This window comes from Megascapheus bottae, chromosome 27 (genome assembly GCF_031878675.1).
Source record: "Megascapheus bottae isolate mThoBot1 chromosome 27, mThoBot2.hap1, whole genome shotgun sequence".
NCBI lineage: Eukaryota > Metazoa > Chordata > Mammalia > Rodentia > Geomyidae > Megascapheus > Megascapheus bottae.
The window spans coordinates 4,901,828-4,915,473 of record NC_143535.1 but is presented as its reverse complement, the minus strand read 5'-3'; the positions used below and the strand labels follow the sequence as shown (position 1 = coordinate 4,915,473).

Here is a 13,646-nt window from a genome sequence, read left to right as displayed (position 1 = left end):
AGTGGGGCTGTGGCTCAAGGGTAGAGCAGTAGCCTTGAGTTGAAGAGCTCAGGGACATCGCCCAGGCTCAGGGGTAGGGAGGTAGCCTTGAGCCGAAGAGCTCCGGGACAATGCCCTGAGTTAAAGCCCTATGAGCCCCCCTCCAAAAAAAGTAGATCTGTCCTTTATTCAAGTGATAGAGAACTCTAGCTTTTAGCCTTGAGTGAAAAAGCTAAGGAACAGGGATAGTACCCAAGTACCCAAACCCTGAGTTCAAGTCCCAAAACGGTCACAAAAAAAGTCAACACTACACATCTCTGCCTCCTTAGAGCAGTACATGAGAGAAAAACAAAATAAAACAGTCCTATGTTAGAAGAGATCTTAATGGCCTTTCATACCAACTGAAGTAAACAAATGTATATATGTCAGTCTTGGACTTAAAGCCTGGGCGCTGACCCTGTGTGCTCTACCTCTTTGAGCCACAGCGCCACTTCTAGTTGTGGTTAATTGGCAATAAGTCTCAGACTTTGCCTGGCCTCACTTGGAATTAGGATACTCAGAACTCAGCCTTCTGAGTAGTTAGGATTACAAGCATGAGTCACCAGCACCCAGCTAAGCATTTTAATTTTTATTCAATATGTTCTTTCTGGTCTCAGTTCACTATTTATGCTGGTACTGGGGTTTACAGTGAGGGCCTCTACCTCTTGTTCAATTTTTTTGTTCATGGCACTCTACCAGTGTACCTCCAGTCAGATATTTTGCTGATTAACTGAAGTCAAACGTGTGGACTTTTCCTGCCTGGATTGGCTTCAAATGGCAGTCGTCAGATCTCAGTCTCCTGAGAAACTATTATATAAGTGTGAACCACTGGTCTGTGGCTTTTGTAATTTATTAGGATCTAATACAGCAGAGAAATAATAGATATCCTCTTGTGGAGAGTATTTCCCTCACCCTTCCAATTTACCCCATCAGTATAGAAACTATAGTGGCTGGGATATAGCTCAGTGGTAGAGCACTTGCTTACTACATGGAGACCCCGAGTTCATTCTCCAGTACTGAAGTGGGGAGGGAAAGAGGAAATATATCTGTAGGAACAAGAAAAAGGAAATACTTTATTGTCACTTTTGGGAGCACTGGGCCCCTGCATCTGCTCTAATCAGAACACATAATTTATAGTCAAATATAAAGTTGTCTATGGTCCTCACCCTGGTTCAGGCTCTATGTCAGGGCCCAGTCAGGAATTTGAATGTTGAGTTATGGATATCTGCATAAAAGCTTCTGTGTCCCCACCTTAGGAGGCTGTGAAAATGAAATGGAAAGAGAGTGGCAAGTTGATGAAAGCCACAGGTAAAATCTAATCATCATTAGAAGGCCAAAAAGGTTCAAGATGTCAACGCTGAAGGCAATATCTCAAAGAGAACGAAGAATGGGGGAGGGCTGGCCCAGGAGTCATTAGTCTTGAACCAGACACAGGTTGGCCCCCTGGAGACTTGTGAGGTAAAGGGGAACTTAGACATCATAGAAGAGTCGGACAAGTTGGTAGCGAATGGAGAAGGTGACAGCGCTGCCCAGGATCTGCAAAGAGAAAGGGTCTGGAATAAGAACCAAAGAAAGGGAGATGAGGAGGCACAAACCCCATCCTTGCCCTCACCTGAAGCAGCAATAGGAGCAACGTGAGGTCTCGCTCATGGATGGGCCCAAAGACTTTAAGTAGCAAGTTGATGAGAGTCATGTTGTTACATTCAGTGAAGGCACCATCCTCATCCTCACTGTGTCGCACGGCCACCAGCTGGAGGTTCTCTGCTACCTGGGGGACCAGAGTTAGAGAACTTCAACTAATACCGACGTTCCAGGAATGGGGATCTACTTGATGCTTCCAAGTTCCCCTTGAGTCTGCTTGTAGACCTAGGGTCCCATTCCCCGAGCTTAGGATGGTGGCCTGGGGCCTTACCTCCTTGTTACCTAGTTACCTTTAATACAAAGGTGCCCAAGAAAGAGAGGCTCTTGGTCTTGAACTTGGAATAGCTCATCTCCAGTTTGCCTGTCTCGGTATTGAGTCTGCAGGGGGGGAAGACAGCTTTACACAACTAGGCCACTCCTCAAAGAATTCGCCTCCTTGTGGATAATTACCAGGAAGAGCAATTAAAGTGGAATCAAACAACCTGAGATCTATTTTTGTTTCTGTGTGATCAGAACTACTGTGAACATTCAGATTATGTATGTAAATGTGCTTTGTAAATTATAAGGGCCTATTTCCTTTACCTAGGCTATCTTTAGAATCCCAGCGAAACGCTATGATATCCTTTTCAAGGGAAACTCTATGATATCCCCTTCAAGTTCCAAAGTGGCTACCTGGGCATACGGTGGCGAGGACAGGGAATGATGCGCAGGAGCTGAGGCAGTGAGTAGAGGAAGTTGAACACCTGGGGCATGAAGAACAGTAGCATGGTCTTGCTGAAGTGTCCCAAGATGCCCACCACGGCAAAGGTCATGCCAGCAAAGTAACAGAAGGTGTCTCCCACAAACACCCGTGATGGGTACCTATGTGGGGAAAAGCCTCTGAGCCAACAGCAAGAAGCATTACTAACCTTTCCTCCCACATTTGGACACTGAGCTTACCTTGACGCTGGTTTTGACTAAACAGAGACAATAGCTGTTACAGCATCTCTGCAGGACCCCAAGCCTCAAATTATCTATTCCAGGGGCTAGCCACTACTAGATAGTCATCAAGTTCAGAACACTACTGGGCTGAGTTTGCAGCTCAGTGGTAAATTGGTTAGCAGTAGGAGGCTATGAGTGTGATTCCTAGAATCATGGGGAAGCAGGGAAGGGATGACAGGCTACAACTGAAGACAGAGAAAATACTCAGCAAAGCCTGGTACTGGTGGCTCACGTCTGTAATCCTAGCTACTCGAGAGGCTGAAATCTGAGGATCAAACTTCAAAGCCAGCCCTGACACAAAAGAACTTGAGAATCTTATCTCCAATTAACCTCTAGAAAATGGGAACTGAGGCTTGGCTCAAGGGTAGGGAAGTAGCCTTGAGCTGAAGAGCTCAGGGACAGCACCCAGGCCCAGGGATAGGGCAATAGCCTTGAGCTGAAGAGCTCAGAGACAGTGCCCAGGCCCAGAGTTCAAGCCCCATGACCCACCCACCCCCCCAAAAAAAGAAAAGAGAAAATACTCAGCAAAAGTATATACAGGTTTAGTCTCTATCAGGAACTACATCAGGATGAAGACCATCTTTTGCGGCATGTACAGACATCTGACTCCTGAATCCATACTTACCAGTTATGGTAGAGCAATCCCAAAGTGGTGAAAAAAAAGGGTATCATGAAGTAGAGAGAAAAGACATGATCATCTCGATAATCACCTTTGGAAAAGAAGGGAAAGTGAACACAGGCCCTCCATACGATGGCCCAATTTTTGTCTATCTCTCTAAGTTCTATTCCTACATGTATCATCCATTTCAACCCAAGTTGCTTTCTTCTATAACTCTTTAAAACTAACATATATTTCTGGGCATGGTGGCACATGCCTATAATCCTAGCTACTCAGAAGGCTGAGATCTGAGGATCTTGGCTCAAAGCCAGCCCAGGCACTAAAGAACGTGGGACTCTTAACTCCAATTAACCACTAGGAAAAAAACATACAAAGAAAATAACTGGAAGTGGCACTGTAGCTCAAGGGGTAGGGTGGTAGCCTTGAGCTGAAGAGCTCAGAAACAGTGCCCAGGTCCAGAGTCTAAGCCCCACTATGAACCAAAAACAAACAAACAAAAAACATTGAGAGCAGCAGGCCCTCAGTTCAAGCCCTAATTAGCACTGCCCCTGCCACCCCCACCCCCACCCCCCCAATCACCTCCACCCCTTCATCCAACTCATGATTAAAAGACATCATTTTTGTTGTTGTTGTTTTTGCCAGTCCTGGGGCTTGAATTCAGAGCCCAACACTGTCCTTGAGCTTTTCTTAGGGCCAAAGCTAGTGCTCTACCAGTTAAGCCACAGCACCACTTCCAGCCTTTTCTGTATATGTTGTTCCCAGGAATTGAACCCAGGGCTTTGTGTATGCTAGGCAAGCACTCTACCACTAGGCCACACTCCCCCCCACCCCCTTTTTTAAATGTCATACAGTTTCCAGTATTTCAGTACTTTCATGAAGCCTTCAAAAACTAATGAATGGCTGGGCACCAGTGACTTTTACTTGTCATCCTAGCTACTCAGGCTGAGATCTAAGAATCAGTTCAAAGCTAGCCTGAGCAGGAAGGCCTATAAAACTCTTACTTCTTAATTAGTTACCAAAAAGCCAGAAACAGAACTGTGGCTCAAACAGCAGAGCATTAGCCTTGAGCAAAAAAAGCTCCATGACAGTGACCAGGCCTTGAGTTCAAGCACCAGACTAGCACTAAAAACAAAAACAATGCCTAATGAATGTCTTAAATTTGGTTTAGACATTCTGACCCTAGGGTTGAATACCAGCTTCACTTCCTGGCAGTGTGACCTTGAATATGACACATTTACCTTCTCTAAGCCTCCATTTTCTTACCTGTAAAACAGAACTGATACGTATAACACAGAGCTGTTAAGATTTAAATGAGGGGGCCGGGAGTTTGGCCTAGTGGTTAAAGTGCTTGCCTAGCATGCACGAAGACCCGGGTTCAATTCCTTGGTACCACATACATACAGAAAAAAAGCCGGAAGTGGTGCTGAGGCTCAAGTGGTAGAGTGCTAGCCTTGAGAGAGTCCAAGGACAGTGCTCAGGCCCTGAGTTCAAGCCTCAGGACTGACAAAAAAAAACCAACCAGTGCTTAGTTTAGAACTGGGTGGTGACTCATGTAGTAGGGCATCTGCTTGCGCTTAAGATTAAGTACAATGGGGCCAGGAGTTTGGCCTAGTGGTAGTGCTTGCCTAGAATGCACAAAGATCAGGGTTAGAGTCTTCCCTACCACATACATAGAAAAAGGCCAGAAGTGGTGCGTAGGCTCAAGTGGTATAGCTCTAGACTTGGGAAAGTCCAAGGATAGTGCTCATGCCCTGAGCTCAAACCCAGGACTGGCAAAAAAAAAAAAAAAAAGATTAAGTGCAATCCCAAATATTGACCCAAAAATCAACAGGGAAAAACAGAACAAAACAAAACAGAAAAACAGTGCTTAACTTTAAGTCAATTTCCCCCCTTGGGCTTGAACTCTTGGCATAGCTCCTGCTATATACCACTGAAACCATGCTTACATCCCCGCTTTTTACTATTTTTATAAGTTGGCTTTATTTTTGAATTCTTCAATATAATCATTTTTCTTTCTTCTGCCTATACTAGGGCTTGAACTCAGGGCCTCTTGTTTGGCTGGCACTTTACCACTGGAGCCATGCCTCTAGCCTTTTGCTTGTTATTTTAGAAATGGAGTCTCTTTGATTTTTCTCCCTGGGTTGGCTCCAAACTGCCATCCTCTGGTTCTCAGTCTCCTGAGTAACTAGAATCACAGGCATAAGGTACAAGGTCCTGACTTACTTAGGTATCAGTAATTTTCAAAGTAGCTTCCCCGATCTGAGTTCTCCAAAGCCATACACATACATCAGACAACTACCTTTCTTCCCCCTCAGAGCTCTCTCATCCCACCTCCAATCTCACCTACCTCCCAGCTCCACCAGGTTGAAGATAATGATAGACGCAGAGATGACCAGTGACTGGCCAGCCTCTAGGCCATTGACTCCTGCTAAGATATTGATGGCATTCGTACAGAACACCGCAAGCAGCCCCATGTAGACATAGTACAGGACCCCTAGAGGGAGACACAGCACGAAAAACAGCACCACCTAAGAAAGCAGAATTTAAGGGCTGGGCGTTTGGCTTAGTGGTAGAGTGCTTGCCTCGGTACCACATACATAGAAAAAGCCAGAAGTGGTGCTGAGGCTCAAGTGGTAGAGCTCTAGCCTTGAGAAGACCCAAGGATGGTGCTCATGCCCAGAGCCCAAGCCCAGGACTGGCAAAAAAAAAGAAAAGCATTTAAGAACTTTCTGTTGAGAACAGAACACAGGATGTGAAGGGCCACCAGAAAGGGACCTAACAGGAACACTTAGAGGAGAATGTGGAACGCTAAGAAGTGTCCTCTGATACCTGCAGAGGTTGGAGTGAGGTGGGAAGGAGTGGGGAATGTCCTGAAGTATGTGTCACGGAGGCAGTAGTGGCGGGATACTTACCCAAGTCCAGATGTAGGCCAAGAAGTGGACGTACAGGCTTGGGTACCACAATGGTGGTGTTGCCGAAGTTAGTGAAATAGACCATGAGGAGAGGTAGTGAGGCCGCGGTGGGTAGCAACAGCTTGTGGCGCCATCGCAGATTCAAAACGTCATCCGCGAAGCCCAGGAAGATCATGCAGCAGATGGCAAGGAGGGCACCTATCAGGGCCACAAACTGGGGGAGGCTCGGGCAGGTCATGATTCATGCCCGCTCTGCCATCCCACCTTTCAAGAATTCTTGTCTTTTCAGTTGTGTCTTCAGTCCTTTCTCCCAAGTCCAAAGAACCCCCGCTCTCTGAGATCCCTTCCCTCCCGCGCCTCCCCCAAGTCCCCGCCAAAGGCTCCCACTAGCTCACTTACTTCATGGTGGGGAAATGCCTTACACTGCTCCTCCACGAAGCAGTTCAGGAAGGGGAAAGGGATGAAGCAGAAGAGGATGATCAGGAAGACAGCACCGCTGATCACTCCCTGGGACTCCGGGCTGTGGCCCCACAGGCGAGTGGAGGGCAGAGGAAGAGGAAATGGGGCGTGGTCATTCGCCAGGGCCGGGGGGGCCGCAATCCCAGACGGCGTGGGCGTCCCTCGTTCCGTGGTGTTCGGTGGGAAGGGAGGACACACAGGGAGGGGGGCACGCACAGCTGGAGTTCCCGTCCATCCTTCCCCCAGGCTGGGCCGTGCGGCTTCCGGGAGGCCTCGGGGTTTCGCTCTGGTCCCCACCTCAGGCAGGCCCACCCCGGCCTCCCACCCCGGGCCACCGGCCTCCCACCCCGGGCCACCGGCCTCCCACCCCGGGACACCCGCCTCCCACCCCGGGACACCCGGCCTCCGCTACTCACATTTCCCGCTGGATGGGTTTGTTGAGGTCCCGGCCACAGAGGCGCGCGGCCATGAAGTGCTCGCGGAAGGCGGGGATGAGGGTGACGGTGGCCACGAAGCCCAGCACGGAGCCGGTCAGGTTCACCAGGAGGGGCGGCGGCATGGGCAGCTCCGGGAAGGCCCACATGGCACGGGCCGGGAGCCCCGCGGAGGGGCGGCCGGGGCCGCGGTGCCCGGGCCTCAGCTGCGCGGGGTGGCGGCGCCCAGCCCGCCGAGGATTCCCACGCCCGACCCGCCCTCCTGACCCCCGAGGCGCCAGCAATCCGCCTCGGCCCGGACCCTCGGCGCCGGAGTCCCCCCGTTTCCGCCCGGATCTCGGCCTGGACGCACCGAGGGTGCCGAAGGCGGGGGCGCCATTTTTAATCCGGGCAGCGCCGGCCGCGCGCCCGCCCGGGGTTTCCGGGAACCGGCGTCTCGCGCAGCTGAGTAGGCAGGCACTCTGGTTTTGTCAGCATCGACTCCAGAAGGACAGCCAAGGGCGGAGAGTCTCCGGACAGGACGGGGAAGACGCCGAGCGCAGACCGGAAGTCACGCCCGCCCGGCCCCAGGGGACCGCCCCCTCCGGTCACGTGCCAGGCGCGGCCCGCCCCTCCGCCCCGAGCTCCACGTCAGCCCTCGCCGGTGACGTCCGGCTCGCAGGGCCGGGAGGACCCCGCGGGGGAGCGGAGCGCGGGCCGGGCGGGGAGCTGACCGGGGAGCGGGGCGGAACACCCGTCGCTCTCGCAGTCGACAGCCAGCACTACTCCGTTCCCAGAGCCGCGGCGACCCTGTGGACGGACGGTGTGGGCTCCGCCCGCCTGGCCCCCGCGCGTAGCACTTGGTTGCCTGGCAACCCAGGGAGGCCGCTTCAGCTTTGAAGGCGTCGGACCCTGGATCCAGCCCGGAATGTTAACTTGGCCTCCGATCACTGCGCCGTGCCCAGCTCCCGACATGGGGAGGTGGCTCCTGAGGGGCTGGGAAGACAAGGGCAGAGGCCCACCTGCTTCCGGAGAGCTGGAGGCGCCTTCCTCCACCGAGGTCAGCGCGCCCTTGGCCTGACACCTGTCAGACACCAGACTGCTCGTGCCCAGCCACCGTCTCCATGGACTCCCTGCTGTGCGGGAGCTGGGGAGAAGGACTGGAAACGTGGCTCAGCCGTAGCCCTGAGTTCGATTCCTCAGTACCACATAAACAGAGCCGGAAATGGCACCGTGGCTCGAGTAGTACAGTGCTAACCATGAGCAAAGGAGCTCAGGGACAGTACTCAGGCCCCGAGTTCAAGCTCAAGACGGGCGAAAAAAAACAACCCACAAGGTGGATAGGAGAATGGGCCAATAGCCTGCCCAAGAATCAGAATGAGATTGACTCTTTTGATGATGCTTTTCCTCAAAATTAGGTGTAGGTCCCTAATACTCGAAAGTAGCTCTAATTAACAAACACCCTCCCTCCTCTCTCCTCCCAGTAATTATTAAAACAAGTTGTGTTTTGCTCTACATACATGGTGCAGGCATGTGCACAAATTCTCTGGAGGAAGGGTAGGGTGATAGCTTTGAAGCTGAAGAGCTCAGGGACAGTGCCCGGGCCCAGAGTTCAAGCCCCACAACAAAAACAACAAATAAAAAAGCAAACAGGGGCCGGGAATTTGGCCTAGTGGTAGAGTGCTTGCCTAGCATGCACGAAGACCCAGGTTTGATTCCTTGGTACCACATACATAGAAAAAAGCTGGAAGTGGTGCTGAGGCTCACGTGGTAGAGCTCTAGCCTTGAGAAAATCCAAGGATAGGGCTCTGGCCCTGAGCTTCAGCCCAGGACTGGCAAAAAAAAAAAAAAAAAAAAAAGCAAACAAAAAACTCCCCAAATTCTCTAGAGAAAATGTTTTCCTTTCCACAAGATTTCCCCTGGGGTTAAGGACACAAAGATACCTGTGTACAAGATTACAGACATGGAGTCAGAACCTAGAGAGAGTGTAGAGGGTGATAAGTGCACTTGGAGTCATGAAGTGAGTGGACCTTGAGATTTTTTGTTTTTTATTTTGCCAGTCCTGGGCCTTGAACTCAGGACCTGAGCACTGTCCTTGCTCTTTCTCAAGGCTAGAGCTCTACCACTGGAGCCACAGCACTATTTCCAGTTTTTGTCTATATATGTGGTACCGAGGAATCGAACCCAGGTCTTCATGCATGCTAGGCAAGCACTCTACCACTAGGCCAAACTCCCGGCCCCTTGAGGAGTTGTATCTGGAAAGATGTCCATCAGCAGGGAAGTGGAAGGGCTTTCCAAACCCAGAGAGCTGGATAGGAGGAGCAGGTGGGAAGGAGGAACTTGTGGATCCCCAAAGGATTTCCCTTCCCCTTGAGTGTCTTGTTGATCAGAAGCAGGCTGAGACTCCTTGGAGACCTGAGAGACAGTCTGTACCTGTTTCTTTTTCTTTTTGGCCACATCCCTAATAAACCTTGCTTTTCAACCTGACTGGAGCCTTAAGATCTCTCTTCTCTGGGATCATTATCCTACCCACCCCACCCAGGAGGCTGGACCTGTTCAAACACAGGGCACTTGGATTCATCAACCATATACAGACCCCATCAGAAAATGGTTACTTGGATGCTTGCCATATAATCCTAATAATTATGTTCCTGTGATGGTAAGGGCTCAGAGAAACAAACACATAGTTGGCTTGAAATTTTGTGTCTATCTTGATAAAAGTTCAAAGCATTTTTCTGAATGCTAAAGTTGCTGGGACTCAGATCAGCTGAGTTGTCATTGTCTCTGGGCAGAGCAGACAATCTCTGAGATGCCATCTATTAAGTAGCCCTGAATGCCTCCCAGTAAGCAAGTCCAATCCGCTATTAAACTAATTGCCAGACAAAACCTGTCACGAAAATAGTTCACAATGCTAAAAGACCATGAGGCAGAGCTGGATAGTCTGGAATCGTGCTTGACATTTGTGTGACCCTATTTGTAGTTCAGGCAGCTGAGTTACTCGTTCTTTTTCTTCCTACCTTTCTCCCGTCAGTGTAGCCTGAAAAAGTTATTATCTGAAAGCATGATGAATTGATTTTTGAAAGATGGAAATAATACAAAAATTGATGGGTGCTGGTGGCTCCCACATGTAATCCTACCTACTCAGGAGGCTGAGATCTGAGATTGTGGTTCAAAGCCAGCCCAGAGAGGAAGGTCCATAAGACTCTTACCTCCAATTAACCACCAGAAAACCAGAAGTGGTACTGTGGCTTAAAGTGGTAAGAGTACTAGCCTTGAGTAAAAAAGCTCAGAGATGGTGTTCAGGCCATGAGTCCAAGTACCACAATAGACCAAAACAAAACAAAAAAGCCAGGTGTAGTGGCTCACTCTTGTAATCCTACTTACTCAGGAGGCTGAGATCTGAAGATCTCAGTTCAAAGCCATCCCTGGGCACTGAAGTCCAGGATATTCTCTCTCTCTCTCTCTCTCTCTCTCTCTCTCTCTCTCTCTCTCTCTCTCTCTCTCTCTCTCTCTCTCTCTCTCTCTCTCTCTCTCTCTTTGTGGGTCATGGGACTTGAACTCTGGGCCTGGGCGCTATCTCTGAGATCTTCAGCTCTAGGCTACCCTACCTCCCTCCTGAAGCCACAGCCCTACTTCCTGTTTTCTAGAGATTAATTGGAGATAAGAGTCTCATGATCTTTTGTGCCCAGGCTGGCTTTGAACTGCTATCCTCAGATCTCAGACTCCTGAGTAGTCAGGAGGCATGCGATACCTCACCCAGCTGGAGACTCTTATCTCCAATTAACCACCTGAAACCCAGACTTGGTGCTGTGGCTCCAGAGGTAGGATGGTATCCTTGAGCTGAAGAGCTCAGGGATAGCACACAGGCCCAGAGTTCAAGCCCCAAGACAAAACAAAACAAAACACACACACACACACACACACACACACACTCCCAGAGACTGGGAAGGTGACTTAGTGGTAGAGTGCATGCCTAGCATGCATGAAGCCCTGGGTTCAATTCCTCAATACTACATAAACAGAAAAAATCAGAGGTGGTGCTGTGGCTTAAGTGGTAGAGTGCTAGCCTTGAGCAAAAGAAGCTCAGGAACAGTGCCCAGGCCCTGAGTTCAAGCCCTAGGACTGGAGAAAGAGAAGGAGGAAGAGGGAAAGAACACAGAAATTATTTGTTTATAAGTACATTGAGACATTTCTATTAGACCTCTTAAAATAACAATTCACAACTCCCAACAATGTGTATAAAAACCATCAAGTAAGCCGGGAGTTTGGCCTAGTGGTAGAGTGCTTGCCTAGCATGCAGGAAGGCCTGGGTTCAATTCCTCGGTACCACATACATAGTGGCTCAAGTGGTAGAGCTCTAGCCTTGAGAAAGCCCAAGGATAGTGCTCAGGCCCTGAGTTCAAGCCAAGACTGGAAAAAAAAATGTCCAAGGGCAGTGCCCAGGCCCCAGGACTGGCAAAAAAACCCAAAACAACAAAAACAAGAAACCACAAAATATTGTGTGGAACACATCATATAAATGCAATTGCTTCCCCGAGAAGTATTTTAGTGTATTTGAAATACCTTGGTTGAATAAACGGAAGAGAGATGAATAAGACATGATGCCCACCCTTAGAAAATTTTCTGATGAGGGGTCAGGAATTGCTTGCCTCACATGTATGAAGACCTGGGTTCGATTCCTCGGTACCACATACATAGAAAAGGCCAGAAGTGGTACTGTGGCTCAAGTGGTAGCGCTTTATTCTAGAGAAACTCCAAGGACAGTGCTCAGGTCCTGAGTTCAAGCCCTAGGACTGGCAAATAAAAGAAAAAAGAAAATTTCCTGGTGAGTGGAAAAAGCAGTCATATAAACAGCCAGCTACTTTATAAGACAGAATGAAATAATGACTAAGTTCATGTAATCGTAAATTCATGAATTGTGAAGCAGTATCTGGCAAAGACCCAGAGAGAAGAGGGACTAAGTCTAAGAATTCAGAGAACCAGTCTGGCACTGGTGGCTTATGCCTGTCATTCTGACTAAGGAGGCTGAGATCTGAGGATCATGGTTCACCAGTCTGGCAAAAAACTTTGATCTCAAATTTACCAGCAAAAAGCCAGAAGTAAAGATGCAGTTCAAGTGGTAAAGTGCCAGCCTTGAGTGAAAAAGCTAAGGGAGGGCTTGAGGTTTTATGTTTAAGCTCCAGTGTGTGTGTGTGCATACATACTTGTAAATCTGGTGACAGTATATGGACAGGGCCACAGCAAAGTTAGCTCATCACCTTCCTCCTCCTTCTCCTTCTCTTCTTTCTTCTGTTAGTCAGTCTTGGGACTTGAACTCAGGGCCTGGGCTGTGTTCCTTAGCCACTCTGTGCTCAAGGCTAGTGCATTACTACTTGAACCATAGCACCACTTCTGGCTTTTTCTGTCTTTGTGGTACTGAGAAATTGAACCTAGACTTTTGTGCATGCTAGGCAGGTACTCTACCACTAAGCCACGTTCCCAGCCTCATCACCTTTTTTCTTTTCATCATTCCTTACAGTATTCAACTACCTCTAGCTCTTCTTCTACCTTTTTTTTTGCCAGTCCTGGGTCTTGAGCTCAGGGCCTGAGCACAGTCCTTGGACTTTCTCAAGGCTAGAGGTCTACCACTTGAGCCTCAGCACCACTTCCAGATTACCTAGGAATAGAACCCAGGTTTTCAGGCACGCTAGGCAAGCACTCTACCACTAGGCCAAACCCCCGGCCCTCTTCTTCTACTTCTTTAACTCAATCACATTGCTACGTTGTTAGGTTCCACTTAGCCTGCAAACTCACCCTTTAAAAGACATTATTTTTCTCTTAGAAAAGTAAATGGAGGGCCACGCCTAGTGGTAGAGTGCTTGCCTAGCATGCATGAAGACCCGGGTTCGATTCCTTGGTACCACATGCATAGAAAAAAGCCGGAAGTGGTGCTGAGGCTCAAGTGGTAGAGCTCTAGCCTTGAGAAAGTCCAAGGACAGTGCTCAGGCCCTGAGCTCAAGCCCAGGACTGGCAAAAAAAAAGACCATAGCATAAATAATATAAGTTGCTCTTGGGAAATGAGGACCCCTTTTAACCCATGACGGTGTAGGGTGTCACCACACCCTGTTTCCTGTACACGCGCACACACACACACACCTATTGTATGGACAGACAGACAGACAGATCTGGAAGGTCCTCTGGGCGTGTAAACTCAGGGTTCGCTAGCCAAGCGCTCGTCCCTTCGGCGGCCGCTGCTCCCGCGCTCGGCCGCTCTCCGCCACTGTGGAAACGCGTTCTTTCCCGGGCTGGGGAGGTGGGCCGGAGGGGTTCGGAAGTTCTGGCTTCAAAGGGCGGGCGGGGCGGGGAGTTGCCTCCCTGCTCCCTCCCGTCGCCGTCGGCCGCCCTCCGGCCGCGCCTTCTGCTCCGCGGGGCCCGCGGTCCTCCCCACGTGCGTCCGCGCGGAAGCGTGGAACTTGGAGGAGAACGGGGGGGGGGGAGCTTCCGTCCGCAGACTTTCGCCCCGAGCACCGGGAAGGCGGGCCGCGGCGGGGGATCGCGCCGGCGTCCCCGCCCCGCGCCGCCCCGCCCTCCCGGGCTCGGCGCGGCGGGCGCGGCTCCTTTAAG

The 13,646-nt window shown here is 50.1% G+C and overlaps 1 protein-coding gene across 3 annotated transcripts; it reads right to left on the bottom strand.

Annotated features, from left to right (window-relative positions):
* Positions 1–601: 601 nt before the first annotated feature.
* Dpagt1 (dolichyl-phosphate N-acetylglucosaminephosphotransferase 1) lies at positions 602–7,585 on the bottom strand. Of its 3 annotated transcripts, XR_016532799.1 has the most exons (10): positions 7,047–7,583; positions 6,571–6,691; positions 6,172–6,385; positions 5,607–5,753; positions 3,266–3,350; positions 2,332–2,520; positions 1,950–2,037; positions 1,631–1,786; positions 1,185–1,554; positions 602–1,064 (listed from the first exon to the last, which is right to left on the bottom strand). XR_016532799.1 is itself a non-coding variant. In XM_090319353.1 (9 exons), the coding sequence occupies exons 1-9, from the start codon at positions 7,211–7,213 to the stop codon at positions 1,489–1,491; spliced, it is 1,233 nt and encodes a 410-aa protein (XP_090175479.1). In that variant the 5' UTR covers positions 7,214–7,583; the 3' UTR covers positions 1,072–1,488. The 3 variants fall into 3 exon arrangements, 2 of the variants coding, with proteins under 2 accessions (XP_090175479.1, XP_090175480.1); XM_090319353.1 differs by lacking the exon at positions 602–1,064 and having other exon boundaries at positions 1,072–1,554; XM_090319354.1 differs by lacking the exons at positions 602–1,064; positions 5,607–5,753 and having other exon boundaries at positions 1,072–1,554; positions 7,047–7,585.
* Positions 7,586–13,646: the final 6,061 nt, after the last annotated feature.